This window comes from Artemia franciscana, chromosome 17 (assembly GCF_032884065.1).
Source record: "Artemia franciscana chromosome 17, ASM3288406v1, whole genome shotgun sequence".
NCBI classification, from domain to species: Eukaryota; Metazoa; Arthropoda; class Branchiopoda; order Anostraca; family Artemiidae; genus Artemia; species Artemia franciscana.
The window spans coordinates 15226647-15247977 of record NC_088879.1 but is presented as its reverse complement, the minus strand read 5'-3'; the positions used below and the strand labels follow the sequence as shown (position 1 = coordinate 15247977).

The 21331-nt window shown below is 33.8% G+C and overlaps 1 protein-coding gene and 1 non-coding gene across 2 annotated transcripts in view; one reads left to right on the top strand and one right to left on the bottom strand.

Annotated features, from left to right (window-relative positions):
* Window positions 1-21331, top strand: part of LOC136037494 (inactive phospholipase C-like protein 2) — a 195616-nt gene that overhangs the window by 111764 nt on the left and 62521 nt on the right. The window contains exon 9 of the mRNA XM_065720211.1: window positions 10245-10362. Within this exon, the coding sequence (XP_065576283.1) occupies window positions 10245-10362 (118 nt within the window). The remainder of the gene's footprint in view (window positions 1-10244; window positions 10363-21331) is intronic.
* On the bottom strand, window positions 10979-11050 carry Trnat-cgu (transfer RNA threonine (anticodon CGU)). The gene has a single exon. It is a non-coding gene; the product is annotated as a tRNA-Thr (tRNA).

The following is a 21331-nucleotide window of genomic DNA, read 5'->3' as shown; positions in this document are numbered from 1 at the left end:
ATCTAAGACTAGCAGCTTCTCAGATAATTTGGGCATGATATTATATGCCAAAGAGCCATCTTACTCTGTACCATTTACAACTCCGCCTCTATACAAACGGGCAAACGCTGATAATGTGAATTTCAAATCATAGTTCGAACTCTTTACGTAAACCAATTGAAAGTACTGCTGTTTAATGTTTAAATTATAAGATTTATGGGCCGGCCCCAAAAAGTTACTCCTTCCCGATAAAAGTGGGTTGGTTAACTGATCATGGTCGCCGACTTCATATCCCCACTGCCCTCAAAAACTTTCCTCTTGCATACCCAAAACATCTTCTTATCTTTAATGACCAACTCGTCCCCTGGTGATAGGTTCATTAAATAGGCTGTATTTCGCAGGTGTAAAATTGACTTGTTAGAAGTTTTAATACGTGCAAACATGTCTGCGCCCATACAATCTTATTTACTCAATGTCTCAAAAATCTCTATCAGTTGCAAAGTATTACTACGGTCTCCTTGTACATGTGGAAAGAGGGCGCAATGGCTTCATGTTCCTTAAAACGATGCGGCTTCGATGGATCGCACACGTCTGTGAGTTTATCTTCAAGTCATAACGCCACCTTTTCACTCTGTTTGCAGAGCATTATAAAAAAGACATCGTAAGACAGTCCCTAAGACGACTTCCCTTTTGTGTTCTGCCAAAATCCTGCTCACATAAACTTTCTCTTGAAAAACCCTTCCTGTTTGAAGAGATGAAGCAAGCCATCAACCTTAGCAATCCAAAATCAACTCCTGGACACGGTGATATCCATATAAATTGGATTACAAAAACGCCGGATTTATTTAAATATGCACTTTCGCACATTTACAATCATATATGGGCCCATCACAAAATTCCTAGATCTTGGAAAATAGCTATAGTCAATCCCATTCTTAAGCCTGGCCAGCCTTCAAACAATTTTAAATACTACAGGCCAATTTCAATGTTAACAACACTAGGAAAAATCCTGGAACGACTGATTTTAAATAGGGTTGAATGGTTTGTAGGAGTTAACAATCTCTACCCCCTCTGAACAAACAGGATTCAGAAAAGGGAACTGATCACTGGAGAATGTTGCTTGCCTTGAAAATGATGCATCCAACTCACTTAACCAAAGGCATCAAACCATCGCCATACTTTTTGATTGGGCTGATGCCTGTGGTAATGTCATTCACCAAAAATTGCTGGAGGTATTAATGAATCTTGACTTTCTTTTTGGCACAGTTAACCTGATCTATGATTTTCTAAATAATAGAACATTTGTTGTCCAAATTGGTAATTGTAGGAGCCACAATCACCCTATTAAAGAAGGCTTACCCCAGGGAGCCATCCTTAGTCCTATACTGTTTAATCTATATATATCTGAGTTTCAATTAAAACATGCATTATTTGGGCTCTATGCAGATGACCTAGTAATCTGGAAATCAGGCAGAAACGTCACTGATTTAGTCAAAGATCTTCAACAAGATATCCACATAATCTCTTGCTTCTCAGAAACATTAGGTTTGTCTATCTCCACTTCCAAAACCAAAGCAATCCTATTTACCAGACAGAGACATCCAACCATACAAAATATAGTTGTGAATAACTCTACTATAAACTATGAATTTTCAGTGAAGTTATTGGGAATTGTTTTTGATTCCAAACTAAGATGGCATGTTCACGTCAAATCACTCAAGAAGAATATAATCCAGAAACTGACCCTACTTAAACGACTCGCTAATTCAAAATGGGGTCCATCACCTAAAACAATGATAGATTTTTATAAAGTTTATATAAGGGCAAAAATGGAATATGGTATTCAAATTTTTGCTAATAGCTCGCCACAGATTTTTAACATGTTGGAGTCATTGCAAAATTCCGCAATCCGTATTGCTTTGGGATTTCGTAAGCATACTCCAATAAATAAAATGAGAAACCTGTCGGAGATCACCTCTTTGTAAGAAAGAGCTTTGCTTCAGAGAAGAAGATATTTCACCAGAATACAAGCATATGGTAATCAACATTATGTATACCAGAAGATCTTTCATAACACACCCTCTATGATTTCGGTATCATCTTCCTGGAATCTTTTTGTAAAGGAGTTTCCAGAGTGGTCTTCTCAGTGGCTGGATACTTTTCCCTTTGTGGATTCCCCACAATGGGATATGGTCCATACTGAGTGTCACATGAGTATGCTAAAAAAGAATAAATCCTGCTATTCAGCCAAGGAAGTCGGGATAATTTTTAAAAATTATGTGAATACACATTTTCCAATTATATGCATGTTTACACTGATGGTTCTGTTAAAGATTCTAAAGCTGGGGCAGCTGCCTGTATCCCTGATCTAGACCTGAATATTTTTGCCCCCCTTCCAATTAATTCACCAGTACTTTCGGCTGAATTATTTGCAGTTCGACTTGCATTAGATGCTTTAAGTGAGCTTGGGACCTCTTCAAGAAATGTCTTGTTCCTGTCAGATTCCCTTTCATCAAATCATCTTCTCAACAAGATAAATTATCAAGCTGATGATGATGACCTGAAAAATATACGCCAAAAGATTGGATATCTGTTCTCGATGGGATGTGGTATTTCATTCCTTCACATTCCTAGTCATAAAGAAATCAAATATAATGAAATGGCAGATAATTTGGCAAATAAGGCTGCTGAGATCCCTCCGGCAAGAAATTTGAGAACAAAGAATTACAGAGATGTTGTTAGAGCTAGAACAAATATTACTTACCAGCGATTTTTGTACCCTCCTTTCAAGTCTAAGGATTTTAATATGATCTACTATAATTTAAAAACTGGAACGATTTTACTTTACGCTGACCTTTTTAAATGGGGAATCCACCACACCCCACTATGTAGAAAATGCTGTCAGGTGGTGGAAAACGCTCAACATGTGCTATTTGATAGCATCCCAGGAGATAATGATTCCAGGAGACTGAGGAATTACTGCCATCAATTAAAGATCCCCTTAACTTCTGATGCTCTCATCAATTGCTCCCTGACACATAAATTAGAAGCTATTATTTATAGGTTGATGATATCAATCCTTAAAAGACGCCACTATTACTAGCAGCACGTTGCTTGTTGTCAACCGGCAGATTTTTTTCTAGGAATATTGCCAGAAGCTTTCAATAATCAGTGGAGTTCTTCCTGTAATGTCTAAGAGGTGAACGGACATCATACTGATCTGCAGACCTCATAAACATAAGAAGAAGAAGACTCTGTAATAGTGAATTTGGAAAATTTTTGAATCGCTAGATGGCATTGTCGGCATTGTTGCATAACCGTCTCCACTGATTGATTCACGTGACGCTTATAGTGCCTCAAGTGACGTTTTAACTTCAGTTTTGTGCAAAATTTCGACAGACACACTGGACAGTAATAAAATGGAGCCCGTTGATTACCCCTCCTCCCGCTTAAAACTTGACTCTTATCTGTAATTTAAAAAAATTCTTATTGAATTTTGCTCTGTAGCAGGCTTATATTGAAGCCATACTCAGTGCTTCATGGATTCAGTGGTTGGATCCCTCACTGAATATATTACCCCCTTTTCATCTTTACGTTCCCCCTTCTGAAATTCCGAATAATATCCTAAAACAACAACATCAATCTTTTTTAATGCTCATTCGCTCGCTTAAATATATTTATACGTCTAACTTTTACTGGACATTATCCGTTTAAACAGTTAAAATCCACTTTAGGAAACACTGCCCTCCTCTCAAGGCCCATTAGCTGCCGAATCATCAAAAATGCCTTAATAGCATGCCTATGCTGAGGTAATTAAGCTGCCATGAGGAATGCGTACTTGACGCACTGCACTCCTGTATCGAAACGGAAGGGCTGTCCACCCTTACATATCTTTAAATCTGCATTATATTTTATATCCCTATTCCACATCTTAAAAACAAAACCTTATTAAACTTTCTTACATTACTATCCAAATTCTCAATAAATAGCGCAACTGACCCACTCCTCTTCTCATTATAGTTATCGGCTTTACTTACAATACTACCCACCCACTCAACAATGCACCCTCAAAATTGTGTAATTCCGGGTAAAGTGTTTGCATTTCAGTTTGCATATAATGCGAACATACCTCAACCGACTTTTCTTTTAAATAAACAATTTTTAGGAGATGGACGCTTTAATGCTGCACTTCCACCCCATTCCCGAATCTGTCTTTCAAATAGAGCTCGAATATTGCCCACATAGGAATGCACAGCCCTAGAAACATATGCATTGTGCAAGGCAGAATCTGACAAATAAAATTTGGTAATACCAGGGATGAACCGCTTCTACATTGTCCTAATCCCCCTGATCTTCCTTCTCCCGGTCACTGTGAGCGCTCAAGGGAGGAGGGTGTGCCCAATATCTGGTCTCTTAGGAGTCTATCGATTGTGTTGGCGTAAGTTGTTCTTGTGCCCGAGATAAAAATGCAACATCAAGAACGAGATTGGCCACAAAAGTGTTTAGATCAAATGTAGCTTTAGGGGGAGCTACACTAGTAAGGTTTTTCCACTGACAAAATAATATTTCTTCCTCCCATTCACTCTCCTTTGGGGTCTATTATATCTCAATTTGGGCACAAAGACTGTCAGGGAATGCTGGTAGCGGTGACAGGGCAGGACTCTCCATGCCATCAAAGAGATTGTTGACCACATGAGTTGAGACTGGTGATAATGTCGCTAGGTGAGCCTTAAAAATAATATTACAACTTGTTTTATTAAACAGTTATGATTTTAACCTGAAAAAATATTATTTTAATCATGTTTTATAACCCATTTTTTAGGGCCAAACCCCCTCCCCAACAGCAGCATCGAATAGGGGGGCTCCAACAGTCCCAATTATTTTTCTCTTTGGGATGGTTTAGTTTTTTAAGTTGAAAAAGCCAATTAACCCTTGTACTTCTCCTCTCTTTTGAAAAATATCAAGGGGGAAATTTCGTTGTGACTCTCAGTAACTGTGATTCTACTGACGAGAGGGTTGCTATTAACCTCATCCATTTTCACAATAGCCAGTGCCTCACCAAATCAGTCTCCAGTAATTTAATGACCCAATCTGGCTCAATATTATTTTAGCAGATGTGAAAAATCTTTTTTTTTTTTTTGGGGGGGGGGGCAGGGTTACCAGCAGTAGCGTCGAACAAGGGCCCCCTCGATACCCTATTGTTGGGGTAAATTCATTGTTAATTTGTCTGTATTCCGCCATACCTAAAATTAAAGTGTCAAGTTTTTGTCACTAAGACATTGTTCTCCCATAATAACCCGTTGAACTTCTCGTTCTTTTTTGAAAAATAGCAAGGGTGGTGTTTCATTATGACTGTCAATAACTGCAATTTTGCTTACGAGAGGGGTGCCATTAATGTCATCCATTTGAACAGTAACCAGTGTAGACCTAGACTCCACGCTTGGCATGCTGGAACCAGGTCATGAAGGCTTCATATTTTCACCTTCCATGATTGCCCTTGCATATCCATCGCATACTCTGGATTTCTTAGGGTAAGGAACCCCTTCTTGTCTCTGATTTTCCAGAAATAAAAATTAAAATGTTTTAATAGTCTAAATAATGGATCCTTAAAAAACATAGTTTCAATTGTATTACATTGTATTGTATTGTATTGTATTAAATTGTATTGTATAGTTTCATAGTTTTCATATAGTTTCATAGTTCCCCTTAAATTTGTCGCTAATAACTCATCGCCGTTGCTCCCCTTTCACCTCATGTTCCGTAGCCCTTGACCTTAAAATGCATTTAAACTTTAAGAAGATGGGTCTTCTTTATGTGGGAAATCCCTTATTGGGGGGGGGGCCTAACACAATATTACAAATCATGATTATATTCCAAAAGACGCCCGTTTAACTATCTATATTTACCATCAAAAGAACATTCCCAAGTTCACTCATTTAACATATATATAAGAAACTGATTTCATTAAATATTTAAGCTAACTGAAAATCTTTGCTAAAATGTATTTGGTAAAAAACCCTCGCACTATAATAGGATTTATGAAAGCCATCCTTTTGTTCAATTACAAGGTTTTGATGGTTCGCGCTATTCACGGTAATTATGTTTAACCCAAATGCCTCTATATTCATTTTTCGGATGTATCTGGCATCTGACATAGCAGTAATGTAACGTTTACAGTAAAGCATATCTTGACATGTTGAAATGTGATTATTTTCTTCCCCATAGAACTATGAAATGAAACGTGGGATAGGGGTCAAGGGTTTAAATTGAATCAGCTTCATTTTAAGTATAATACAATTTTTTGGAGGGGGGTCACCTCCACCCCTTAATGTACTCAGAAACTAAATTTTACCGTTAGGTATTCTCGAATCATATGCTTTTTAAAGTTTGTTGTTCCATTATTCATCTTGAAAACTGTACTGTTGACTCTCTACGCTTGTATTCACATTTTATACCTTGAAGAAACAAAAGACTTACCCGGTCTTCTACCAGATAAGAGAATCAAAAAATATTGCCTAAGGCATGTAACAGGAAACTCTTTGTTGTCGGATTATAAAGGGTTCTTGGACCGAAACAAGTCTTGCATAAGACCTACCGAAACAAGTGTCGCTGACTCACAAAACTTCGTCATCTACATAAGTAAACATTAAAACAACGTCTTGAAGGGGTACTAAGGTCAATTTTTGTACATGCAGGGGTTTTACACTTGACCAGCGTCTTAGGAAATTACCTTAGGGAGGGCCTGCTATCATTTGTTGATCCCTGCGTAGCCCTAATTGAAGTTTGCACTAGTAAACAATGATATCTGTTAAGACTGTGACGTAATAACCATAGTACCTGTGTCTTGAAGAAGGCCTTGAAGAAAAATATTGAAAAAAGAAAAAGTCCTGAGGGGTTCGTGACTACTCATGGTTCCTAGTATTCCCCCTATGGCAGCGCTAGACAGCATTAATAGCACACTACTCTAATGGTCCTAGAACGTCAAGAAAGCTTCTCATTAAAAATAAAACTTGCATGAAATGCCTAAGCTGACTTAGAACCGAAAAGCAAGGAGTCTCTTTGACCTCCAGCATGAATACTTAGTGCAATTCTTGGCCCATCTTGGTCACATCCTGGTTTTAAGTTCCACTGACCCTTTTGTGTAGCGGAAATGATTATGGTACTGAAAAAGAATATTCTTTCAATTTGTAACATAAAACAGCCATTTTGGCTCATAGAGTGGCAAAAAACCACCAAAGGAAGTTTCTGATATGATCAGCCAATTTAAATTATCACAAATCTATATATTGAGCTTTCCAGTTTCAGAGAGTCCTGCCACGCGGTGGCAAATTCATTCCTAAAGATGCAGGTAGTCTATACAAATCAAATATTTAATGAAGACATTTATTTAAAGCTTCGTTTGGCATGTTCAATTATTGGAGGCTTGACAACACTATGGACGGTGGTGTATAATTGCGTAACAACCATTATAGAGAATCGGTCGTAGATCTTTGTGTTGGTGGGGGGGGGAAATTCTTGGAACCTCAAAAAGTGTTTTTGCGCCCAAATAACAAGTTGAAAATTTGGGGGAGGGGAGGGAGAAATGAGTCTCTTTTCGTCTTTCATTCCCAGAAATATTTTGAAACTACATCTGTAATATTGGTGCTGACCGTGAAGGATTGATAGAAGCTGTTTACTTAATCCTTAATAAAGACATTTTTTTGTAGAGTAAATAGTACTGTGTTTATGCGTTTCAATAGAACGTTAGAATAGACCATATATTAGTTGATCAAACATATCGTGGACAAACTGTATGTAAGGAGCGACCTGGCTCAATAGTAACCGAAACTCTAAAAATAGAATGATGATAACAATAGATAAATAAAAAAATTAGCTTAGCCTATTATGCTGATTATAAGTACATAAGTTTCGTTTAGTTTAGTCTTACTCATCAATGACTTTGAGCCTGAGAAAATTTGCCTGATAATTTCCAAAAAAAGGGAGAACACACCCTATAAGGTATAGAACCCTACTACAGAGGTTTCAAGCTCCTATCTGCAAAAATGTGGAATTTGTATTTTTTTTTTGCCAGAAGAAAGACGATAGAAGCGTGTTTACTGGTTTGTGTGTTTGTTCTTTTTTCCCGGGGTGATCCTATGAACCCAAAGATTTTAGAATATCGGAATAGGGCTTATTCGAACGGATATTAAAAGTTCTAGTTCCCTTTTTAAGTGAATAAAAATATTGAAGGAATACTAGGCCTCCTCTTACATTCCCTTTTTCTCAAAACCGTCCGATAAAAATTTTGAGATAGCTACTTTGTTCATTATAGTTGAAAGACTGAATAACTATGCTTTTAGAGATATCATGGTCCCCCACACCGCTTTGGGGAGAGGTCTTTAAGTTACAAAATTTTCCTATTGTTTACCTATAATATTTGTTATAGGAAGTATACAAATATTTTTGGGCGTGTGGGGGGGAATTCTCTGCTGGAGGGATAATTTTCCATAGGGACGGAAGTTTCCAAGGGATAAATTTTTCAGGGGAAATTTTATACTAGGGAAATTTGCCAGAATTCCTATATAAATTTTTCTTATATCATTTTTCCTCTTTGCCGACTCAGTTTTATGTTTGGATATGTTAAGGGTACCTGTCCAGGGTAAATTTTCGCCAGGATTAAACTGTCTACAGAATCGATCCGCGGGGAGGATGGATTTTTCCATGGAGGTGTAGTCAGATTTCCTGGCTTTATTTTGAAAATGATCAGAAATTAAATAAAAACAATCAATTGAAAGTTAAGAGCAACATTGAAACTTAATACGAATAAAAATTATTACGTATATAAGGGAGGTTGCTCCTGCTCAACACCTCACCCTTTGCGCTAAAGTTTGAATTCTGCCTCAGTTGTTTAAGAACGACTCCTGAAGCACTATGCGCGTTTAATTCGGACAATAAAAAGCTTTTTTGAAACTACAAAAAACTTTAGCGTAAAGAGCGAGGTGTCAAAGAAGAGCAACCCCTCTAATATACGTAATAATTTCTGTTCATTTAAGATTTAATTTGGGCAAGTGGAAGATTTTGATGGATATGAAATTTGAATAAATGAATCTGAATCTAATGTTGTTCCTTACTTTCATTTGAAAAAAATTATTTTTTTTTCTTTTTAGTTTCTGATGTTTTTTTTATAATTCCTTGACAAAACAAAGGTTTAAGATTTAACATTTTATCCCGCTATAATTACACCCAAAGAGAATGGGAAACTTAGGAATTGGATATTCGGCGATTTAACATGGGAAGATAGGGATTATAGACTACTTGACTGAATGACAGTGTAGCGTCTGGTGAGTTCATTAAAGAGACTTCAAAGAAAATTGGATATTTCATATGGTGAATATGCTTATATTTTGCCTATGTTATAACCTATATTATTCCTATGCCTATGTGATATGCCTATTTTATAGGATTAAAGCTGATATTCCTCTGTAAATAAATAATCGGTATTTTCTTGTTCTCGAGCATCATCTCAAGTCAAAACCCACTCTGCACAAGATAGGCCTATGTCAGCTTGGAAAAATTTTGGCAGGTTAAGCGGCCTAGGTGACTTTAAGAAAAGCGAGAAAAAATGAATAATAAATAATATTTTAAAAATAACATATTTAATAAAAATAGTTAAAAATCACTAAGCCGTTCCCAGTGCTAAAAAAATACAAAAAAAACAAAATAACCTTTTGAATTGAAGTCTAACCAAGCAGAAGAAACAATTGAATAAAAAAAGTCAGAACTTAAAATATTTTTAAAAACAAGTATACAGCAGACATGAAATCCTGATGTCAGGGGTTTGAGTCCTGGCATCACTAGTTGTTTGGTTTTAAAAGAGGTCAGTGTTGTGACTTTGTAAGCTCAACTAGATTTGACCCAGCTAATCTCGGATACATGGAGAAATATTAGAGAAAACACAGGAAGCGTCAGATGATTTGCCCCCAACCGCGCATTTTACTCCCTGCCAAAGGCATCAAATCAGAAGATCGGTACCTGCACAAAGCAAATCATTAGTCAGTAAGCAAAAAGGTTTTTAAAGAATGCAGCTGTATAGGTTTGGAAAAAATAAGCAATAAAATTGTCGAAAGTTAGGGGACGCTCGTGTTTTTTCTTTTCAAAACTAGCACCAGTTTCTATTCCTATAAGTTTTTAATTTCTTTAACTAGAACTATTATAGCCACTATAATTGTCTAGAACTATAATTGACTCAACCTATTGAATATTAATCTGTTCATTTATCGTTTTAGTGGACTGTTGGGATGGACCTGATGGACCTGTGGTGTGCCATGGCAATACCCTCACCTCAAAAATTCTCTTTTCTGATGTTATGGCAACCATTAAAGAACATGCTTTTGAAGCATCTGAGTAAGTACTAAGACAACAAAGGCTTAACCTTAGTGAAGCAAACGCATCTTTTAAATAAAAAATTTTGTTTTTTGCATGTCCATGAATTTTTGCTTTTAAGGCAATTTTCAGAAATTATTTAGAGAAAGATCCAACTACTGTGATACTTTAGCTTTACAATCTACGAAACTAAATATACCTGATTCTTTTCAAGCTTTAGGATGCCCATGGCCATATTCCCCCCTCTCTCCAGCAGCATATACCTCCCTCTTTCTTACTTTTTATGTAAAATCGGCTCTGTAGAAAATATTTTTTATGCTTTTTTTGTAAATGATTTCACTTTGTTTTCTTTAATTCTCCTATACTTTTAGAGTAATCTCGTTGAAAAGCTTTTTTCTTTAATTCACCTATACTTTTAGAGTAATCTCGTTGAAAAGCTCTTAAAAGATTGAATCGTTCCAATTAAAATCAAATTTGGCCTTAAAGAGATCAAGAATCAGCAACAAGCTTAAATCTAAAGCTATATGTAAGTTTTGAGACCAATAACAGTGTTTCCGCCAAACAGCTTCTCTGTGCAAATATAATTATTTGTCTCTGAGCATATTGTTTAAAAATGAATTCTGCCACTAATTAAGTGTGCCTCTGCTGAGGATTGAACTCAGGACCCCTGGTTTACGAGACCAGTGCTCTACCACTGAGCTACAATGGCGAGTAGCTTGCAGCAAAATGGTATCGACTGCAAGCTATTGATTAATATCAAATTTTTAAATATAAAGTAATACACAGTAATCTAACGGGATGTTGTCAAAGGCATAATACTCCACACTTAATCTCCGTGTTATTTACAATATTTGGCACATTATGCCAAATAATATACCAAATAATAGTCAGTAGCTTGGAATAACACTCACATCCTGCACATCAAACTTGATAAAGTACAAGATCCACAAAAGCCTCTCAATCTCCTCGTTATTTAAAAAATTTCGTCTACTAAGCCAAATTATAGCATAGTAAATACCAGTCCGTAATTTAGACTGACATCTACAACCTGAACATCAAACTCGAAACGTAATTTATTTCATGTATAAAGTCCCTAAATAGTCAAACATTTATTTTTTATTTTCGTGAAAATTCCGTTTATTGAAGTGTTTGTCATATTACAATTACGAGTTCAATCCAGTGTATTAGCTCAACACACATATTTATCTATTTATTTTAATATTCTGTTTATTTCCGTTCTTTTTTTGAAGAGAATATCCTTACGTTTATTTTACCCAGCAAGTAAGGGGTTAGCTCACTGTTGGGGGTGTGTTATTTTGATACAACATTGTATCGTATGCATTAGCTTCAGTTTTTCCTTCATTGATGGATTGGAGAATGGGCATCATATTTTTATGCTATTTAAAAAAATGAAATTCCTTCCTATTTTCAGACAGACAGGTCAAATTGGAGGAATTTCAAATCAAACTCTACGAGCACAATGTAAAAGTTATTTGACTCTGGATAATTCTGTAGTATGTTTTTTTTTAATGAAAATTTTTTTTTAATATATATTTTTAATACATTTTTAATATATATATAAATATATATATATATATATATATATATATATATATATATATATATATATATATATATATATATATATATATATATATATATAAATATGTATAAATATATAAATATATATATATATATATATATATTTATATATATAAACATGTATATATATATATAAATATCAAATATGTATATATACATATCTACATATATATAAATAAGTTGTCTGTCTGTCTGTCTGTCTGTCGAGTGACGTCATGTTTGTCCGCATGTGACGTCTGAATTATTTCATCATATACCAATTCAAAAACGAAAGTATTCAAGCCGATGTAGCTGAGTTGGTAACGCGTTATGTTCCAGGTTCTATGTTCGAGAGGTTCCAGGCTCGAACCTTGACTTTAGTATTAATACAAAAGAAAAAAAAACTAAAAAACGGTAAAAACTACAAAAAAAAACTAAAAAGAAAAAACTAAAAAACTAAAAAAGCTAAAAAAGGCAAAAAAATAAAAACTAAAAAAGAAAAAAAAACTAAAAAAAAACTAAAAAAGGTAAAAACTAAAAAAACCAAAAAGAAAAAAAAACTAAAAAAAAACTAAAAAAAGCTAAAAAACTAAAAAAACTAAAAAAGGTAAAAAACTAAAAAACTAAAAACTAAAAAAGAAAAAAAACTAAAAAAGGAGAAAACCTGAAAAATAAAGGAGAAAAAGAAAACTAAAAAAAATAAAAATAAAAATAAAAAAAATAAAAAAAGGGAAAAACAAAAAAAAAAGAAAAAAACTAAAAAAGCTAAAAAAAGGGTAAAAACAAAAAAAAAACTACAAGGAAAAAAGGAAAAAACAAAAAATTTATTTCAAAACTAAAAAAGAAAAAAAAAACTAAAAAAGGAAAAAAACTGAAAAACAAAGGAGAAAACTAAAAAAAATAAAAATAAAAATAAAAATACTATAAAAAGGTAAAAACTACAAAAAAAAACTAAAAAGAAAAAAGAAAAAAACTATAACAGCTAAAAAAAGCCAAAAAAATAAAAAGAAAAAAAGAAAAAAACAATAAATTTATTTCATCATATACCAATTCAAAAACAAATGTATATATAGACCGGGACACTCAAAGAGAAATTACAAACTGGGACACCGGGACACAAATGACGACCAGGACATAGGGACACAACTACAATGGGGACGCCGGGGGGCACAGGGGGATATATAAATGACGATGGGGACACAGAGAATGTTCGAATAGCAATCACCATCAACAAAGCTCAAGGGCAATCATTAGAATCATGAGGTATAGATCTGAATACGGATTGTTTATCCCACTGACAATTATATGTTGCATGTTCAAGAGTCGGTAAACCTGACAATCTATTTATATGCACAGACAATGGGACAGCGAAGAATGTTGTATATTCGCAAGTTTTACGTAAGTAAAACCTATATGTATATCTATATTCACAGATGGGACACAGGGACACAACTACAATGGCGCGTAACTAATATGGCGCGCAACGACTTACGCGCGCAGGGGGGCTTGGGGGGGTTGTAAAGTTGCCCCCGCGCAGGGGGGCAATGTTTATTTCCGTTCTTTTTTTGAAGAGAATATCCTTACGTTTATTTTACCCAGCAAGTAAGGGGTTAGCTCACTGTTGGGGGTGTGTTATTTTGATACAACATTGTATCGTATGCATTAGCTTCAGTTTTTCCTTCATTGATGGATTGGAGAATGGGCATAATATTTTTATGCTATTTAAAAAAATGAAATTCCTTCCTATTTTCAGACAGACAGGTCAAATTGAAGGAATTTCAAATCAAACTCTACGAGCACAATGTAAAAGTTATTTGACTCTGGATAATTCTGTAGTATGTTTTTTTTTAATGAAATTTTTTTTTTAATATATATTTTTAATACATTTTTAAAAATAAGTTGTCTGTCTGTCTGTCTGTCTGTCGAGTGACGTCATGTTTGTCCGCATGTGACGTCTAAATTATTTCATCATATACCAATTCAAAAACGAAAGTATTCAAGCCGATGTAGCTGAGTTGGTAACGTGTTATGTTCCAGGTTCTATGTTCGAGAGGTTCCAGGCTCGAACCTTGACTTTAGTATTAATACAAAAGAAAAAAAAACTAAAAAACGGTAAAAACTACAAAAAAAACTAAAAAGAAAAAACTAAAAAACTAAAAAAGCTAAAAAAGGTAAAAAACTAAAAACTAAAAAAGAAAAAAAAAACTAAAAAAAACTAAAAAGGTAAAAACTAAAAAAACCAAAAAGAAAAAAAAACTAAAAAAAAATAAAAAAAGCTAAAAAACTAAAAAAACTAAAAAAGGTAAAAAACTAAAAAACTAAAAACTAAAAAAGAAAAAAAAACTAAAAAAGGAGTAAAACTGAAAAATAAAGGAGAAAAAGAAAACTAAAAAAAATAAAAATAAAAATAAAAAAAAAATAAAAAAGGAAAAAACAAAAAAAAACAAAAAAACTAAAAAAGCTAACAAAAGGGTAAAAAACAAAAAAAAACTACAAGGAAAAAAGGAAAAAACAAAAAATTTATTTCAAAACTAAAAAAGAAAAAAAAACTAAAAAAGGAAAAAAACTGAAAAATAAAGGAGAAAACTAAAAAAAATAAAGATAAAAATAAAAATACTATAAAAAGGTAAAAACTACAAAAAAGAACTAAAAAGAAAAAAGAAAAAAACTATAACAACTAAAAAAAGCCAAAAAAATAAAAAGAAAAAAAAAACTATAAATTTATTTCATCATATACCAATTCAAAAACAAATGTATATATAGACCGGGACACTCAAAGAGAAATTACAAACTGGGACACCGGGACACAAATGACGACCAGGACACAGGGACACAACTACAATGGGGACGCCGGGGGGCACAGGGGGATATATAAATGACGATGGGGACACAGAGAATGTTCGATTAGCAATCACCATCAACAAAGCTCAAGGGCAATCATTAGAATCATATATATATATATATATATATATACTAGCTGTTGGGGTGGCGCTTCGCGCCACCCCAACACCTAGTTGGTGGGGGCGCTTCGCGCCCCCCCCAAGCCCCCCCGCGCGCGTAAGTCGTTACGCGCCATAATAGTTACGCGCCATTGTAGTTGTGTCCCTATGTCCCACCTGTGAATATAGATATATATATATATATATGGTTTTAACTACGTAAAACTTGCGAATATACAACATTCTTTGCTGTCCCATTGTCTTTGCATATAAATAGATTGTCAGGTTATCCCCCTGTTTCCCCCGGTGTCCCCGTTGTAGTTGTGTCCCTGTGTCCCGGTCGTCATTTATATTCCCTGTGTCCCGGGTCCCGGTCATCATTTGTATCCCGGTGTCCCGGTCTGTATATACATTCGTTTTTTAGTTTTGTTTTTCTCCTTTATTTTTTTCCTTTTTTTTTCTTTTTTAGCTTATTTAGATTTTTAGATTTTTTAGTTTTTTTTATTAGTTTTTAGTTTTTATTTCTTTTTAGTTTTTTTGTCCCGGTCGTCATTTATATCCCCCTGTTTCCCCCGGTGTCCCCGTTGTAGTTGTGTCCCTGTGTCCCGGTCGTTATTTATATTCCCTGTGTCCCGGTCGTCATTTGTATCCCGGTGTACCGGTCTGTATATACATTCGTTTTTTAGTTTTGTTTTTCTCCTTTATTTTTTTCCTTTTTTTTTCTTTTTTAGTTTATTTAGATTTTTAGATTTTTTAGTTTTTTTATTAGTTTTTAGTTTTTTTTTCTTTTTAGTTTTTTTGTAGTTTTTACCTTCTTTTTAGTTTTGTTAATTTTTTTTTTTACTTGTGTCCTGGTCGTCATTTATACTCCCTGTGTCCCGGTGCTTTGTTGATTGCTAATCGAACATTCCTTTTGTCCTGGTCGCTTTCTCTTTGAGTGTCGTCATTTATTTTTTTCTTTTTTAGTTCTTTTAGTTTTTACCTTTTTTAGTTTTTTTTTAGTTTTTAGTTTTTTTAGTTTTTTACCTTTTTTTAGTTTTTTTAGTTTTTTAGCTTTTTTATTTTTTTTATTAGTTTTTAGTTTTTTTGTAGTTTTTGCCTTTTTTTTTAGTTTTTTGTCCTGGTCGCTTTCTCTTTGAGTGTCGTCATTTATTAGTTTTTTCCTTTTTTTTTTTTAGTTTTTTATTGGTTTTTACCTTTATTTTAGCTTATTTTTCAGTTTTTTCCTTTTTTTTAGTTTTTTTTTATTTTTTATTTTTTTTAGTTTTTTATCTTTTTTTAGTTTTTTTAGTTTTTTTAGTTTTTTAGCTTTTTTACTTTTTTTATTAGTTTTTAGTTTTTTTTTGTAGTTTTTGCCTTTTTTTAGTTTTTTCAGTTTTTTTTTTAGTTTTTTATTGGTTTTTACCTTTATAGTTTTTTTAGTTTTTTAGCTTTTTTATTTTTTTTATTAGTTTTTAGTTTTTTTTGTAGTTTTTGCCTTTTTTTAGTTTTTTCAGTTTTGACGTCACCTAATCCAGTTTTTTCAGGTGACGTCACCTGACACATCCATCCACACATCCATCCATCCATCCATCCACAGACAACTTATTTTTATATATATATATATCTATATATATAAAAATAAGTTGTGGATGGATGTGTGGATGGATGTGTCAGGTGACGTCACCTGAAAAAACTGGATCAGGTGACGTCAAAACTGAAAAAACTAAAAAAGGCAAAAACTACAAAAAAAACTAAAAACTAATAAAAAAAATAAAAAAGCTAAAAAACTAAAAAAACTAAAAAAAGGCAAAAACTACAAAAAAAAACTAAAAAAAAACTGAAAAAACTAAAAAAAGGCAAAAACTACAAAAAAAAACTAAAAACTAATAAAAAAAGTAAAAAAGCTAAAAAACTAAAAAAACTAAAAAAACTAAAAAAAGGTAAAAAACTAAAAAAAATAAAAAATAAAAAAAAACTAAAAAAAAGGAAAAAACTGAAAAATAAGCTAAAATAAAGGTAAAAACCAATAAAAAACTAAAAAAAAAAAGGAAAAAACTAATAAATGACGACACTCAAAGAGAAAAAAAGGCAAAAACTAATAAATGACGACACTCAAAGAGAAAAAAAGGCAAAAACTACAAAAAAAAACTAAAAACTAATAAAAAAAATAAAAAAGCTAAAAAACTAAAAAAAACTAAAAAAAGGCAAAAACTACAAAAAAAACTAAAAACTAATAAAAAAGCTAAAAAACTAAAAAAACTAAAAAAAAGGGAAAAACTACAAAAAAACTAAAAACTAATAAAAAAAATAAAAAAGCTAAAAAACTAAAAAAACTAAAAAAACTAAAAAAAGGTAAAAAACTAAAAAAACTAAAAACTAAAAAAAACTAAAAAAGGTAAAAACTAAAAGAACTAAAAAAGAAAAAAATAAATGACGACACTCAAAGAGAAAGCGACCAGGACAAAAGGAATGTTCGATTAGCAATCAACAAAGCACCGGGACACAGGGAGTATAAAAAAAAGAAAAAAAAAGGAAAAAAATAAAGGAGAAAAACAAAACTAAAAAACGAATGTATATACAGACCGGTACACCGGGATACAAATGACGACCGGGACACAGGGAATATAAATGACGACCGGGACACAGGGACACAACTACAACGGGGACACCGGGGGAAACAGGGGGATATAAATGACGACCGGGACAAAAAAACTAAAAAGAAAAAAAAGCTAAAAACTAATAAAAAAACTAAAAAATCTAAAAATCTAAATAAGCTAAAAAAGAAAAAAAAAGGAAAAAAATAAAGGAGAAAAACAAAACTAAAAAACGAATGTATATACAGACCGGGACACCGGGATACAAATGACGACCGGGACCCGGGACACAGGGAATATAAATGACGACCGGGACACAGGGACACAACTACAACGGGGACACCGGGGGAAACAGGGGGATGTAAATGACGACCGGGACACCGGGACAGGGAATGGTCGATTAGCAATCACCATCAACAAAGCTCAAGGGCAATCATTAGAATCATGAGGTATAGATCTGAATACAGATTGTTTTCCCATGGACCATTATATGTTGCATGTTCAAGAGTCGGTAAACCTGACAATCTATTTATATGCAAAGACAATGGGACAGCAAAGAATGTTGTATATTCGCAAGTTTTACGTAGTTAAAACCATATATATATATCTATCTATATTCACAGGTGGGACATAGGGACACAACTACAATGGCGCGTAACTATTATGGCGCGTAACGACTTACGCGCGCGGGGGGGCTTGGGGGGGGCGCGAAGCGCCCCCACCAACTAGGTGTTGGGGTGGCGCGAAGCGCCACCCCAACAGCTAGTATATATATATATATATATATATATATATATATATATATATCTATATATATAAAAATAAGTTGTCTGTCTGTGGATGTGTGGATGGATGTGTGGATGGATGTGTCAGGTGACGTCACCTGAAAAAACTGGATTAGGTGACGTCAAAACTGAAAAAACTAAAAAAAGGCAAAAACTACAAAAAAAACTAAAAACTAATAAAAAAATAAAAAAGCTAAAAAACTAAAAAAACTATAAAGGTAAAAACCAATAAAAAACTAAAAAAAAAACTGAAAAAACTAAAAAAAGGCAAAAACTACAAAAAAAAACTAAAAACTAATAAAAAAAGTAAAAAAGCTAAAAAACTAAAAAAACTAAAAAAACTAAAAAAAGGTAAAAAACTAAAAAAATAAAAAATAAAAAAAAACTAAAAAAAAGGAAAAAACTGAAAAATAAGCTAAAATAAAGGTAAAAACCAATAAAAAACTAAAAAAAAAAGGAAAAAACTAATAAATGACGACACTCAAAGAGAAAGCGACCAGGACAAAAAACTAAAAAAAAAGGCAAAAACTACAAAAAAACTAAAAACTAATAAAAAAAATAAAAAAGCTAAAAAACTAAAAAAACTAAAAAAAGGTAAAAAACTAAAAAAACTAAAAACTAAAAAAAAACTAAAAAAGGTAAAAACTAAAAGAACTAAAAAAGAAAAAAATAAATGACGACACTCAAAGAGAAAGCGACCAGGACAAAAGGAATGTTCGATTAGCAATCAACAAAGCACCGGGACACAGGGAGTATAAATGACGACCAGGACACAAGTAAAAAAAAAAATTAACAAAACTAAAAAGAAGGTAAAAACTACAAAAAAACTAAAAAGAAAAAAAAACTAAAAACTAATAAAAAAACTAAAAAATCTAAAAATCTAAATAAACTAAAAAAGAAAAAAAAAGGAAAAAAATAAAGGAGAAAAACAAAACTAAAAAACGAATGTATATACAGACCGGTACACCGGGATACAAATGACGACCGGGACACAGGGAATATAAATAACGACCGGGACACAGGGACACAACTACAACGGGGACACCGGGGGAAACAGGGGGATATAAATGACGACCGGGACAAAAAAACTAAAAAGAAATAAAAACTAAAAACTAATAAAAAAAACTAAAAAATCTAAAAATCTAAATAAGCTAAAAAAGAAAAAAAAAGGAAAAAAATAAAGGAGAGAAACAAAACTAAAAAACGAATGTATATACAGACCGGGACACCGGGATACAAATGATGACCGGGACCCGGGACACAGGGAATATAAATGACGACCGGGACACAGGGACACAACTACAACGGGGACACCGGGGGAAACAGGGGGATAACCTGACAATCTATTTATATGCAAAGACAATGGGACAGCAAAGAATGTTGTATATTCGCAAGTTTTACGTAGTTAAAACCATATATATATATATATATCTATATTCACAGGTGGGACATAGGGACACAACTACAATGGCGCGTAACTATTATGGCGCGTAACGACTTACGCGCGCGGGGGGGCTTGGGGGGGGCGCGAAGCGCCCCCACCAACTAGGTGTTGGGGTGGCGCGAAGCGCCACCCCAACAGCTAGTATATATATATATATATATATATATATATATATGTGAAAAATTTTAGTTTCACAGTATAAGCTTAAAGTCAAATTTAGAACAAATGAATTACTATATATGCACAAATGAAACCTAAAAGTTACAGAAATTGAAATGAACAGTATGGCAACACTGTCTCTTTACCCCCCTGACACTCACTGCAAGGTTAGCCTGTAATTTGTACCGGGTCCACACTTAGTAGGGTGTCCCGAAGGTTTAATTCAGGATGTTTTAATCATTCTGATTAAAGTGGTGTTCTATTCAGTCAGACAAACAAACACACTAAAACAGACAAAGAGACAAGCAAACAAATAGTGAGATACACAGACACGACGTCTGTCGTTTTGTTTGTGTGTCCGACTCTGTGTGCGCTTTTGTCTCTCTCTCACCGTGCCCGTGTTTTCCCGTCTCTGTGTCTGTCTTTTTGTGTTTGTGAGTGTGTGTCTATCTGTGTGTGTGTGTATGTGATTTTGTGTACGTGTTCCTGTGTATGAGTGTGTGTGTGTATGTGTATGTGTGTGTGTTTGTGTGTGTGTGTGTGTGTGTGTGTGTGTGCTTGTTTGTGTGTGTGCTTGTGTGTTTGTTTGTGTATGTTTGTGTCCCTGCTTTGATATTGCTACTTCCGGGGGAAAAGTCCAACAAGCCTGGTCGGAACATAAGAACGAGAAAAGAAACAAAACAAATTCCATTTTAGTATTGCTATTTTTGGAAAAAATTGAACAACTCTGGTCAGAATGTAAGAATTAGAAAAGAAACAATAGCAATTCCAGTTTGGTATTAATAATTTCTGGAAAAAAGTAAAAAAAAAACCCTCATTGAAACAAAGGAACGAGAAAAGAAGCAAAATAATTCGGCTTTAGCATTGCTAGTTTTGTGAAAAAGTCAAACAACCGCGCTTGAAATATAAAAATGAGAAAAACAGAGCAATTCCTCTTTGATATTGGTATTTTTTGGGAAAAAGTCATACGACCCTGGTTGACACAGAAGAATGAGGAAAAGAAACAAAAGCATTTCCGCTTTGGTGTTGCTGTTTTTGGAAAAAAGTCTCTCAACTTTGTTTGAGACATATGAAGGAGAAAAGGAACAAAGCAATTCCACTTCTAATTTTTATTGTGAAAGTATCTGAAGATGCTTTACGTATGATAGTGCACACAAGAGCAGAGCCATAGGCCAGTCACAGAGAAGCACAGTCTCAGAATGGCCTTGGAGGTCATCACGTTGGGGTGGCTTACGAAAACACGAGCCAATAGATTTAAAGCAGGCTTTTTATCATGAAAATATTCTAAAAATACCTCAGAAATGATAGTTAATACTAGAGGATTCCGTTTGCCAGCCATAATGTGCCACGGTGGTGTGAATTGCCATGGAAGGGCATCAAGTTGTGGGTAGCTTGAGAAAACACGTAACGATGGATCTAAAGCATGGGTTTTATCATGAAAATATCTCGAAGAAGCCTTAGGAATGATAGATTCTGCCTGAGGGTGCCAAGTACCAGCCATATTGT